This window comes from Zosterops lateralis, assembly GCF_965231275.1.
Source record: "Zosterops lateralis genome assembly, chromosome: 12".
NCBI lineage: Eukaryota > Metazoa > Chordata > Aves > Passeriformes > Zosteropidae > Zosterops > Zosterops lateralis.
This window is the reverse complement of record NC_139772.1, coordinates 8,495,104-8,509,082: the sequence shown is the minus strand read 5'-3', so window position 1 is coordinate 8,509,082 and position 13,979 is coordinate 8,495,104. Positions and strand designations below refer to the sequence as shown.

At 42.2% G+C, this 13,979-nt stretch overlaps 1 protein-coding gene across 1 annotated transcript in view; it reads right to left on the bottom strand.

Annotated features, from left to right (window-relative positions):
* NKD1 (NKD inhibitor of WNT signaling pathway 1) overlaps window positions 1–12,693 on the bottom strand; it is a 105,490-nt gene extending 92,797 nt beyond the window's left edge. Inside the window, exons 1-3 of the mRNA XM_083870037.1 lie at window positions 11,893–12,693; window positions 11,720–11,752; window positions 11,250–11,407 (exon numbers count right to left, since the gene is read on the bottom strand). Of these exons, the coding sequence (XP_083726163.1) occupies window positions 11,250–11,407; window positions 11,720–11,752; window positions 11,893–11,917 (216 nt within the window). The 5' untranslated portion in view covers window positions 11,918–12,693. The remainder of the gene's footprint in view (window positions 1–11,249; window positions 11,408–11,719; window positions 11,753–11,892) is intronic.
* Between the last annotated feature and the right edge of the window lie 1,286 nt (window positions 12,694–13,979).

The following is a 13,979-nucleotide window of genomic DNA, read 5'->3' as shown; positions in this document are numbered from 1 at the left end:
GGGCAGGCAGGTCCAGCAGACATGAGAAGTTTGGGGAAACCCAGCTGCAAGCAGACCTTGGCCAGCAGAAGAAAGGCCACCCTCCCTGGCCACAGCAGTGCTGACACAGATGGAAGGCATCACCCTGCAAGAAGGGTCATTGCAAAGCAGTGCTGCACAAGGCACAAGAGTTTGGAATGCAGCCAGGTGTGACACAGAATACTGCTCATCACCCCTGTCAGGAGATGGAAGGCCCTTGGCTGTGGATGGCTAAGTCCAGGTAACACAAGGGGTTTTTTCCTCTCCCACCTACACACAGATAAGACTGATCATCAGAAGCAAAGTTAGCTCCCTCCACCCAGCTCTGCCACCAGCTCTTAGCACCCAGCCCACTATCATCAGTGTGCTGTGCCAGCCCAATTTAAAGCACATCCAGCCCCTGATCTGGCAGCTCTCAGGCTGGAGTGCCCTTCAGAAGAGTCTCTAACTGAAGTGGCTACCCAATCCTCATGCTGCTGGATATTGGAATTGATGTGCAGTAGCAGATGACCTTGACTGGAGCCCACGTCAGCTGAGACTGTGGAGGGAACAAGCCTCACCCTGCCTTTGGATAGGGCTCCTGATGGTCTTCAACTGTACACTATGCCAGGACTCTTTCCTTTCTGAAAACATACCCCTAAAGGCACATCATTAGCATTTTTTTCATCTAACCATTCTGTTCTTCTGTGTTTGACAAGCTTTCCTAGTTTCCTCAGTGGTGGTGAAATTCTCCTCATTTTTGAGGAGACAGGACTGCCAGTGTTGCCATCAGAAACACATGAGGAGGGTCAGATTACTCTTGCAGAGCTAATAAGGCTCTGCAGCCTTTTTGCTTCTCCCACAGGACATTACCCATTGTCTGTTATTCAATTACTGACAAATCTAGGGGGCTTCCCACTGCAGTTGGTTTCTGCCTTTCCAAAATGGGGAAATATCAGAGGTGGCCACAGACTAAGGACAGATTGTTTTAGCAGAGATTTGTTCTGTATTTGAACAGCACATGTATATTTAATGAATAAGTACAAGCAACACCTGCATGCTGCAGTCTAGCTGGTCCCTCCTGGATAGCAGCAAATGTCCCAGGACACAGAGCTACTTCAACATGCCTTGCTTTTTAATTTCAGCACAGAGTTCTAACAATTTTTTTTTTCCCTAAATGGCATTTAAACTAAAAGAAATCAAACACCCATCTGGAAAAGAGTGCCGTGCTAAGGTTGATGACCAAACTCCAGTGAAGTCTATATGGCATCAATGAATACAATACTTCCTTTCCAAATGCCAGGCATCTTTTCTTTCTTTTCTGTTACACATCACCATGTTGCAGACCAAGAGCAACTGTCTTTCAAAGTAAAGCCCTGTACAATAGCTTTCACAGGAAGAGATCTCATTTACTTCTTTATGCTGTGCATTAGTCCAGAGTTAAAGATTTTGAGTGCTTCCTATTAGTCATAAATAAATGATTGAAAACACCCTTAGAATATAAGAATAAAAAAAGAATGATACTGTGGTTCAATACTTTAACAAACTAACCTAATTAGATAAAAAAAACCACCTCTATACAATAAAAACGTGGCATTTTAATGGGTATTAAGCAGTGCTATGGGAATAGCCTCTTTCAAAACATGCTTTTTAAACCTATCTGGAAAATTACACTGCTAATTACAAATGGGAATTTAAGTGGCAGTACAGCTGGGAAAAACTTTTGTGAACCTGTCACAAAATGATCAGATAAACTGCATCTGCAGGGGAAAATACACTGCCATTACACCAGAAATGTAGCTGCCAGATTAAAAGAATATTAGTCTCTTGAACCGTCCCTCATCTTCCACTGATATGGCAGAGAACCCAATACAAAACCCACTAAAACCAATGAGAAGCTTTCCCTCTATTACAGCAGGACTTTTGCATCAAAGCATAATAGAAATAATGTAGAATTTTTAAAAATATATATAGAAACAGTCTTACCTAACTGCACTGAGTTAGTTAAAATATACATTTAAATGCAATTTATTTATGGTATTTGAAAAAATTCCTTTTACATATATATCCACATCAGGAACAAGACCTTGCACATAAGCTTTGCATAAATAAGAGTGGCTTTAACTGAGATAACCTATAAAGTTTATCCTCAAAATAAAATTAAATATTCAGGATGGCTAAATGAGGCACAGTTTTTCCATGGGAAAAAAATATCAAAGTATTATTTATTTTCCTGTAGGTACTTGTTTTGAAAAGCCTTTCCTCTCCACCTGGCCTTCTGCTAAAAGCCACAATCTACATTTAAACAGTGTGTACACTTTAGAAAATTATCAACCATCTTTTTTTTACAGCAGGAGCTTATGAAATTATTTGATCCACTTTTCATATAGAAAGTCTACGGCTGACCATAAATAGGCAGGCTCCCAGTATAAACTTACCAGGATTACATCAAAGACCTTCCTCTAGGATCAGACGATTGATTTCTTCAATGCTTTTTAGAATTTCTTCCAGGATATTTTGGGTTATTGCCTTAGACCTTTGCTCAGCTGGAATGACAGATATTCTGTTTGCTAGACTGTGATGTTCTCTCTTTACAGGGGAACGAGTGTCCGTAGTGTATACACACGTACATTACACGAACAGAGAGAGACTTGGAAAGTTCACAGGCAAAATTATTATTTATTGTTTCAAAAAGAGTAGTTTATTACAGAAACACTGATACAGGCTTAACCGCAGCATCTTACGCAATACAGAGGCTGCTTGTTATTCTGTGAGCTCAGGACTGGGACACTCTATGCTCAGAGAAAATCCCCACTCCCCCAAACAGGCATTTGTTCTTTCCACGCACTTAACGCACAAGGCTTAGCCTTACAGCTACTACCCTCTTTACCTAACTCTCTTGAAACTAACTGTCCTGGAAGTATGAAAGATTTTTAAGCTAGGACAAGTAGCTTAGTCCTTACCTACCACTATCAAATCCTTGGGGAATCAGACAGCAAACTACCTCCGAGGGCAATGTGACACACTACCCGCCGTTCTCCTTCCTCCCCCAAGACAAATCTGTCACCTCCGTACCACTCATCATTCGCATCAGAGTGTGGATCAAAAGATCCAAGGCTGCTCCCAAATCCCATTTCTCCTGCAAGACTGTACTTTGTTCTGTCACTTCCCTACTGAGTCTATCTCCTTATTTTATGCCTCACAGCATGTGTGGCTGCACCCCAAGATCAAACACCCATGCATGATTTTCTTTCACAGATCTTGAATCACAATGTTATACTTTAATAGGAACCTCAATATACTTAATCCCTTTAAAGCTGCCACAGTAATGCCCTCAAATGCATTAAATTTCACCCTAATCGCCAAATACAAAGTATTTCCCTGGATGGACAGTGTACAGACTGTTCTGACCACATGCCAATCCACCACTGAGCTAAGGCAACATACATTGCCTGCATTTGTTAGAAGTCCAAAGACACATGGCTGAAAATTCCAAGCACTTAAATGTTCTCTGCTGCAAATTTTGCTCAAAACATAACATTTAAGGGAGGATCTCTCATTCTCAAGCCATTCTCACTGCAAATTACACAAGGGATGAGAGCCACTGAGCCTGCATTATCATCCAAGCCCATTAAAATTGAAAGCAAGGCTGGTAGATGTCCCCTTCCAACGCGTAATCGAGACATCCACACCCCATCACAGGCAACACAATGAGTTTCAGAGTCCAGTGAATTCTCAGACTGAGAAGGGTTATTGGATGAAATTACCAAACTATTGGAGCTTTGACAAAAAGCAGAAAAACTGCTTGCCTGATAAGACTTGTTCACAAGTATTAAACTTTATTAACAATAGCCTTAGGTTAAAGGAAGGACTACTTTTCATGTATGTTTGGCAGGGACCTTGGTTTGAACCAAGGAACTATAGGGTCTTCTGCTCCCCCTGCTGAGAGGTTGGTGTCTGGTGGGACCCTTTATGTGTGTTTCTACAGGGCTTTTCTTGGCCATGGAGGAGCTTCTCAGGCACTGATGGCATTTTAGTCTCCTGTGGCCACTGTCTGGTCATCTGAGAAGCAAAAAGATTTATACCACCAGAAATTTTACAGACCAAAACAATAGGATCATTTATTACCCTGTAATATACAATAGGCCAAACCACAGAATCACAGAGTGGTTCAGGTTGGAAGGGACACCATCTGAGTTATCTGGTCCAAGATCCCTGCTCCAGCAGAGCACAGGCCACAGGATTGTGTCCAGAAGGTTCTTGAATCTCTCTCTCCAGTGAAGGGAGACTCCACAGCCTCTTGGACAATCTGTTCCAGTGCTTGGGCACTGCACAGGAAAGAAGTTCTTCCTCATGTTCAGGTGGAAATTTCTGTGCATCAGTTTGTTCCAATTGTCTCTTCTATTACTCAGCCTTACCAAGCATAGTCTGTCTCCAGCCTCTTGACACTTTGGATACTGATAGACATTGATGAGGTCTCCTCTCAGCCACCTTTTCTGAAAGGTCTACAAGACCTCCCCAAAAGACACTGCAGCACTCCCTTCCTTAAACAATTAGATCCTGTATGACTAAACCACAAGTACTCCTGACGTATGACCGGCACCTATCAGGTGATGTGAGGCACAAACAGAAAGAGATTAGGGTCCAGTTGAACACCTGCTTACAGACATAAACTGTTGGAAAGCAAAGTCCATGGCAAGCCAATGGATCACCTTATTAAACAGTGGACATCTGGTTACATGGCAGCAGTATGTTTGGAATACACCAACTATACAGGACTTTCCAACTGAAAAAACGATGTCTCACATGTTCAGAAGTGCCACTGGAATTCCTCAAGTTAAAAGACAAAATACAATCCATACTGCTCTGATGACAATAAATCCAGAAGCCTGCAAAAGTGAATGCTCTTCACAACAGTACCCCTTGCAGAGACAGCAGGGGAGCAGTAGTTGAAGGTACACAAATCATTTCCCCTTTCTCTTAGCTTACACTAGAAGCCAGCACAGCCCTTTCACCACAGCCAACACCACTGGCCTTCCACCACTGCAACAGAAATGTCATGAGATATTGCAATACAAACATGCTTTGCTGGCTCAAAAATCAGACACAATGAAGATTTTGCATTTGGAACTTGGTTAATAATTCTTGAACAGAATACAGTCCAACTAAGTCTCCCATAGCTGTAGTTACTCTGTAGGAGTAAATACAGGCTTAGTTTTGCTGCCAATGTTGGCAGATATAACTAAATAAATTCACAGAGAAAGTGTATTTGACCATTCCTTCACATTAATTTTTCAACTAAAACTTTACCTCACTTTCCATATCTATAAATATCACATAGTTTGAAAACTCACAAGTATTCAAAGTCACTGGCATATGAAGAAGAAAAGTAGTTCCATTACAAAAAAAAAACCAAACCAACTTCAAGTATTTTGTACATCTGAACATCTACCATTTGCTTTCCAACCAGGGTTTGATGCTGACATTCACGAAGCAAAATCTGTCTGCGAGGATTTCAATAAAGGCCAACATCTGCAGCACTGGGAGCAATGTTCCGTTCTGATTTAAATATCATCACCGAACAATTATTTCCCCAACTTTGGAAAAACTAACTCCTACAAAGTTTCAGGACTCAAGAGACTTCTCTTTCCTCTGTTCATAACTCAACTCAAAAGAAACCATAAAAGTCAACTAAGATCTTCTTCTGAAGGGTGCATACAAATAGCCACTTACTGAGCTCCTCCTGGGTCTTATTACAGATCTCAAAACCTACAGAAAATCCTTCTTCTAATGAATGCTGCTGTGAAGAACATTCCCGGATGTCAACGATCATGTGCTACAAATGTCCCATTTTTGTTATAATGAAGTTTTAGTGTGAAGTCTGGACTGCATTATTTACATATAAGACATTAAAGAATATAATGTACTGTTGTTATTTTTCATCCTGGATTACAGGAGAAAATATACTCCATAACCAAGGCCTTCTCCTTCAGAAGAATTAGGGTTTCTAAAGCCAACAGGGACTATCAGGAGCCCAAGAGACACAGATGAGGACTTGACCCAGCTACTACAGAGAATATGTTTTCTTCTTACAAACACCAACCTAAGTAACTCCACTTTAGAGGGGGTGGGAGAAAGAGGGTTGTTAGAGATCAAAAAAAGTTCCTTTAATGAGATTGTTTGCAGAAACTTCATGGGCCATTCGGCTTTCCAATCAACATGCCAAATTAAACGTGCACCACATTAAATCTGAAACACCTATAAAACAAGCCCTGATGAAATACAGACAGTCTTCCATCTACCTCCTCCATATGGCTCAAGCAAAGTCAACTTTTAATTTCATAACACAAAATATTTAATTTATGCTTTTCTTCATATGTCAATTTAACCTCTGGCACATAGCTTTGAAACCATATAAGGATGCCTAACACTTTCCATATGGCAACTGAATTGTGGCTTTTAATTGCACCAACTGGTATCATTCAAGGATAATTCCCTTGGAATCCAGCTTTCTGCTACAGTATTGGCCAATTCACTAATCTCATCACCATGGCACTAATACTTTCAGAGACTCTTTGATTGTTAATATTCATATTATAATTTCCCCAAACCAGAGCTGTCAAGATATACTATGTACACCACTAATTAAATTATCTTGGTTTGTTGGCACCAAATTTCAACACTAAATAAGATTCTGCTTTTCTCTTTCTCAATACAAAGTTTGGTAATTTTATTTTAAATGCCACAGACAATATTTTTGTGAAATAAAATACTTTTTAGTCATACCAATATCAAGAACTGCTGAGTCTGTTGTTTATTTTAATCTTCAGAGTCAATAAAAATAATTATTTATATAGTACTGACATTAATGGACTTGAAAATATTTCCGTTTAAAGGATGACTTCAAGCAGTCACACAAGATAACATCCAAAGAAACTTTCATTGCTCTTGTCACCATACCAGTAAGAAGGCACTCTTTCAAATGTCACTTTGTCCATTAAATGACCCCAAAGTTGTGCCACAATTAAATCTTGCATTTCAACAGCCTTTAAGCCACAGTATGTACATAACACTAAAAAAGTCTCATTTCTATTTATTATTTTCATTTTGGACAAATGACCTACCCAACTGTGTCTTCTATAAGGGGATGTATTTTTAATATGCACACACACACACACTATTTAACAGTGGGGGACTGGGAAAGACTTCTTTTTTAATTTAAGATTGATCATACAAGAGGAGTAGTGAAGTTGACACTGGTGTTGTCTCCTCTCAGCCATGCAAGGAATGCCCATTAATGTCACTGGCAGTTACAGGCACAGAACAAATGGAGAACAAGCCCCACCTCTGGAGTACTGATGCGCCTCAGAATTTCATACTGTGTTAGTCCCAAACCAGATACTCAACTCTAATTAATATCAATTAGGGTTGAACGTGAGGAGCACTAGCACCAATGTGCACAGCAGAAATGGTAAGCTAAAGTCATTTCTATTTTACCTAAAATAATTACCTACAATGTGGCTCACTGAGAGTTGGTTTGAAATTCAATTAAAAATATTATATTTTTTCCATTCCGAAGCACAGATCTCAATGAGATGCACAAGAACCTAGTAAAATTTCTTATGGCTTTGAAGATAAAAGTAAATGGAACTAAGCAAATGTCATATTTAATATTCCCCCCTCTAGCATAGAACCATTTCTCAGTTAAATAAATAAATACATGAATATTTGCAAACAATGTCGATTTCCAAAAATAGTTTGTAAAAGTAAACACACTGAATAAATTTTAGCTTAAGAATTATACAAGATAATCCACAGTATCAGAAAACCTTTCTGGATACAAGTTAACTCATTCATAAAGCAGCAAAAGAAGCGTATTCAGTTGCTAGCAGATTTACAGCCTCAGTGGTTTCAATTAGCTTTGAAACCAGAAGATGACTCTGGACCTCATACTTTTTCATGGATGCAACAGAATTCCTTTTCTCTTTAATCCTTCACAATGTGGAGGCTGCAGGCCAGCCCCCGGCCCGCGGAGTCATTAAACCCCTGAAGCAGAGCAGCCCCTGCCGGGCGGGTGGCAATGGTTTAATGAGCTGTCCCCCAGCACAGCCACCTCGCTCCGGACACACTCCCCTGCCCTGGACCCTGCCTTCACCCAACCCTTCACCACCAGATCCTTCTCCTGCTGCTTCTGGCAACAGCTGGACTCTAACTGCTGTCCTTTCAGTGAATTGGAGGGGAGAGACAGATGGACAGGACACGACATCCAATGGATGGACGACACATCAGCTGAGGGAAGTCTTCTCTAACCAAGAAACTCTCAAAACTTCTCCTCAGGAGAAGGAAAAGTGTCATAATTGAACTCTCCTTGAGTGAAGTGATGTAAAGACCTCCCCTCCACAACAATTGTAAATTCAACCATTCTAGAGAGGACTACAAATGAAACTTTACTGCTTTCCTGTATTAGTCACTCATTCCTCTTGTAAAACACTACATGAATCCCCCGAACTTCAGTGTCATCTCCTCTGGATGACTAACTTTAGCAGAACAATTCACTGTCTGTTCTTGAGAGAAACAGCCTTCTAACTACAACCAAGACAGAATTTTTGACTTATAGACAGTAAAACAAATCAAATCGCATTCGAGTTCTGATAAAAACGACTCAAATTTTGAATTTTCAGTCTTGGAAGCTCTTCAGGCTAGGTGCTCTCCTGTCCCATCAAAAGGGTCTTTGGAAGTGAACAGAATTTCACCAAATAAGCCCTACATACTAACAAACCACCATCAACAAAGCTCTGGTTAAGGATTCCCACAAGGAAAATTATTTCTAGGACCATTATTTTTTTAACACAGCTGTACATTTCTGTAAATGCAGATATTTTCATCAGTGTTTGATCTAGCTCTTTCTACCATAAGTCACAAACACAGCAACTTGGGATCTATTTTGGCGAAAAAAACCCACATGTTTTACTGAGAAGTCACAGTTTCAGCTGTGACACAATAAACTGTTCCATTTGACAGAGCTTAAAAGCTTATTGAACATTTTAGGTTGAATTTTGAAGTGGTAAGAAGCGTCCTTGGTCAATTCAACTGCAACAACTTCTACACTGTTGGGGCTACACTACTCTTGCACAAACCCATGGCTAACCATTAGCAGAAGAAACTTCCATTTCTACATCTTGAGGGGACCAAAGAACCAAGAGGTTAAGCTACAATTCCCTTTGTATCTTGGTATAATTATACAAGAGATCAAAGAGATCTCAGAAGAGAAGCAGTCATGCAATCTCAGTTATGGAGTCAATAGCTGTGACTCTGTAATCCTTGTCAAAATGAGTGTACATATGGCACATCTGGTTCCAATGTAGGATTAGAAATGCATCCTTCCATATTCCAAAAGTTCATATTTTAAAGGAACTTTAATGTAGCTGTCACAGTGTGCCTGTGACAGGATGACAATTAAACTAAATCAACGAGTGGGCTATACATGCACACAGATACTACCAAATATATTAGGCAATAAATGGCAAATAATTTTGAACATTCAGCAACATCTCTATAAGGATGACAGTAAAAAGCCTCATGGGAACAGTGCATTTAAACACACTTAAACCTATTTACAGTTTTATAATGTACTAAAACTGTAGACTAATATTTAGTTAATGGCTTGCTAATTGCTGAGCCATCATGAGGAGGACTTCCTCTTGAGTAAGAGGGGAAATACTATTCTACTGTCATTCCAGCTGAGCAGACCTCATGAAGCTGCCAATTGAAGAGCATTGTGAATAGAAAGTATCTTTGACAAATGATATTTCTCTTTTTCAGATAGCAAATCACCTTTGTGGAAGAAAATATATTTCACAAAGTCAGAATTTTTTTCTTTAACTCTTGTATATTAAAGCTATGTGTAGTTTGATGAGTTGAGCTTCTTTTCTAGAAAATATACATGTGAAAGGTAGAACATTTGTAAAAACCATGACTTAAAAAAACTGGGATAATTAGAAAACAATTAAAAGCATGTGTTTTTACTCTTTGCATCTGTATCATAGTATATACTACTGTTAATGAGAACTTCTTTCTTTGAACATATTGTTTCCAAGTAAAGCACAATAAATATCACTTCAACCAATCATACCTGCAAGTTGAACGTGATTATGTTCATCAGTTACAAAAACATCAATATCTTACTCCCTTTGTCTTTACTTCTAGTGACTCTCACACAATTTACGCACCTCAAAATACAATAGTGGTGGAATCTAAAATGTCATCATTAGCTTTTCCCATACCACACATCTTCTACTCACTTCAACTTCCCACCTAAAATGAAGTATTGTCGACTTGCAAGTTAATTTTTCCTGAGACACAAGAATACAACTGACAATACAACTGGTAGCTAACAAAGCAAAGAGCCTGCAGGAGGTTTGGTGGCCCTGGCTCTGCTTGTGCTTTCAAAGCCACACTGCTTGCTGGGAAGCACAGATTCCAATCTCCCCATCTCTCAGGTTACCTTTCCAGTGATGAAGCTTTCAGGGCTTGATCCAAAGTCAATGGGAGTCTTTCAGTAAACATCAATAAGCTCTGGATCACACCCTGAAACACTATGAGGACCATATCTAAGTAATGTTAAGTCTGTTTACCTCCCATCATGCCTCTTTGTTTAAAGAGACAACATTAAAAATAAATAAAAGAAAACGGCAACTGAAACATTTCCTCAAGCCCTGCTTTACATGGGGGACTGAAGGAAAGAGAAGGGGTGGAAAGTGACCAGTGAAAGAACCAGGACAAGTGACTGGCACAGCAACTCTCGTGGAGAAAGTCAGCCTCACGTTATTAGCAAAGAGCAAATAAATAACAACAACTCTTCAGGGACTTCTCCTTGCCTGCCAAAATGTCACAGGCAAACTTGTGCACTAATCAGGGCTCGCAATCTATCGCACACCGGCCGGGTGCTGGGCTTTCCCCGGAGATTGTTTGTTCCTGTTTGTGAAAGGTTTCGCTCCAATCGTACTGCCCAGACACCAGCAGTCAGGTTCCCTCACTCCTCTGGCTTTTGTACCCTCACCAAGTTTGCTCTGCAGCTCCTAACTTCATCAAAGGACTGAAGGAAACCACCCACGGGGCAGCGCCTCGGAGCAACATTAGGGCAAAGAAAACCTTCCTTTGCACAACCGCCCCTTGGGAGGGAAAGAGGGATGTAGAAAGAGCTTTTGCTTTTCCCTATTTCAAAGGGAAGGGGCGGGGGGCCGCTGACATACCCTGGCGCTGGAGAGCCTGCACACGGCGCGGTGCTGGCAGCCCTGCTGGAGCCCCGAGCTGCTGCCGCCGCTGCTGCTGCCCCCGGAGTATTTCTGCTTCACCATCCAGTCCTCCAGCCCTCTGCGAGCCAGAGAGGCGTTCACCGCAAAACTATCACCTAGAAAAGAGGAGACAATGCCGCCGCTGAGCCGCCCGCAGAGCCCGCCCGACCCCCGCCGCCAAACCCGTGTCCGGCCGGGGCTGGAGCCGGGGCTGGGGCTGAGACCGGGACTGGGGCTGAGACCGGGACTGGCACCGGGGCTGGGAGATGAGGACCGGGAGATGAGGACCGGGAGATGAGGACCGGGAGCGGGGCAGCAGAGCGCAGAGAGCGGCGGAAAGTTGAGGGGAGAGGGCAGGGGCCGGGGGCAGCCCAGCCGGACCGGGGAAAGGTTACTCAAAGTTACTAACAGTGAGGAGCCATCCCTACCTTCTGGACTTTCTCTGGGTTTACAAACGGCAGCTAGGCAGATCCGGAGGAGAGTGTGTGGGGGAAATAATAAAGGAAGATCGTTAGACACCAGAATAAAATCACAGCAACAAACCGAGTAAAATCCGAATAAAGGGAAGGGGCTGAGGAAGTAGCAAGTGAAAGGAACTAACCATGTTTCGAGTGAAGTTTCCCCATCTCTCTGCATTGATCTGCAATTACGATTCATTGGACTGTTTTCAGTAGGGTCAGGATCGCTTGTTGTTATTTTTTTTTGTAGATATATAAAATCCCAGCGTGTTTAGAAATCCATGTGCTCCGCTTCTCGCCGCTAACACACCCGAGCGAGCTCAAATCTCAGCTCCTCTCCTGCAGCACGGTCCGGCGTCCCCCTCTCCGCTCCAGCCTTCCTCCTCTCTCCTCTCTTTCCCAAAGACAGAGGCGGTTACAAAAGACCTTACTTCACCCACCGGGGAACATGATTGACACCTCATTGAGATTAGACCACTTGCAGGCAGCCTCCGCCTTCCCATTGGGCCGCGGCGGCAGATGAAAGGGGCGAGTGAGCCTTTTGGAGGCTCAAAAAGGAAAAAAAAAAAAAAAAAAAAAAAAAAAAAAAAAAAAAAAAAAAAAAGGAGCAGCCGGGGCGCGTTTCACTTCCAGCCAGGCACGGGCGGCGGGCCGGCCCCGCTCCGCGCAGCCCCGCGGACAATGCGCCCCAATGCACCCGCTGCCCCCGCCCTGCCCAGCGCCGCCCTCCGCGCCCGCGGAGCGCCGGGACCGGCCCCGGCCGTGCGGGACGCGGAGGCTGCGGGAGGGGCCGGCCCCAGCCCCAGCCCCGCCGGCCCCGCACCCGCCGCCCCCCGGGCACCCCTGGACCCCGAGCTCCTGCCGAGCCCCTCCGGTCCCCACTCGGCCGTGTCGGGATGGAGAAGGCAGCCGGCACGTCTGGAAAAGCAGTTGTTGTGCTGAGTTCTTCGTGCGGATTGTTTTTTCACGGGCATCCCTTCGCACAGGAGTGATCCTAACGGAGTCACTGCTGATGGCAAAATGCACTTCTCGGGGTCAGCTCCGGGATCCTTTCTCAGTGGTTCAAAATGTTGGCAGCAAGAGGACAAAGTCTCCCTCAGCTTTTTTTCATTATTAGTTAAGTAGATGAGATTTACCAAGAATCTCCCCTACTTCTCCAAATTATGAATGGTGTGTTTTTTACACATAGCATAAAGTAAAAGGAAACTTGCTGTTTCATAAAGATAATTCTCACAGTCATTAAAAATTTGCCTTCTTCCTCTGGCTGGTCATTATATTTCTGTTTATGAAAATCACATCTCCCTTGAGATCCTTGTAGTTCAACTAGAAGAGATAAAAGGAAATGTGTAGAAGATTCAGAACAAGAAAAAATGAAGACTTCTGAGAATTTAACTCCAGAAACTACTAGTCAAACTATGTAGAGTTTGACCCAGATGGGCCTGGTCCAAAAACTTCAAGGCCACATCTGTGCTTTCAAATCCATACGTTTCAAGCACAGGGAGGAAGGAGTTAGACTTGGGAGCTCATCTGAAAAAAAGATTCAAAGCATATGTAGTAACACTTCTGTGGGGAATTGGGACCGAGAGAGGAGGGTCAGGCTTGGAGCTCATTTTTAGAAGGAATTCCAAAGCACATGGATGTGGTGAAGGTCTGGTATGAAACAACTGCACAGCACAGCCAATGCAATGCCATTAAATGGACCGTTTCAACCCAAATTTTTCTTTGGATGATTGCAAAGTCATTTCTCACATTATTCCAACTATTTATCTGTCTAACAGAGAAAGCCCTTGCATTGTGAAATGCAGCCATTGCAACAGCATCAACGGCTTGTCAAATAGCTAATAACACGCATCTTTTGTGAATTTCTTTTTTATGTATTTTAATAATTTATTTGGCCCATTTTTTTGTGTTGTGCATTTAAAGTGACATATTTGTTCATTTGAAGTCTGTCTCTTGTTTTGGAGAGGTGAAAGAGGGGAAGAAAGTGATTTAGATGAAGCAGGCTCATTGGGGAATGAGACTCACCTAGATCGTGAAAACTTGTAAAAACTTTCTCATCCATATTAAGAAATTCAAATCCTAAACCTCAGGTTGACATATACACACGTACCCTTTGAAACTTCACCAGCAAATGTTTTATTTGGAATATCACTTATCTTCACTGTTTCTGAGAAATGGAGAACAGCTTAGCATAAGTGACCCCAAATGGGATGGGTCTCTCCATTCATCT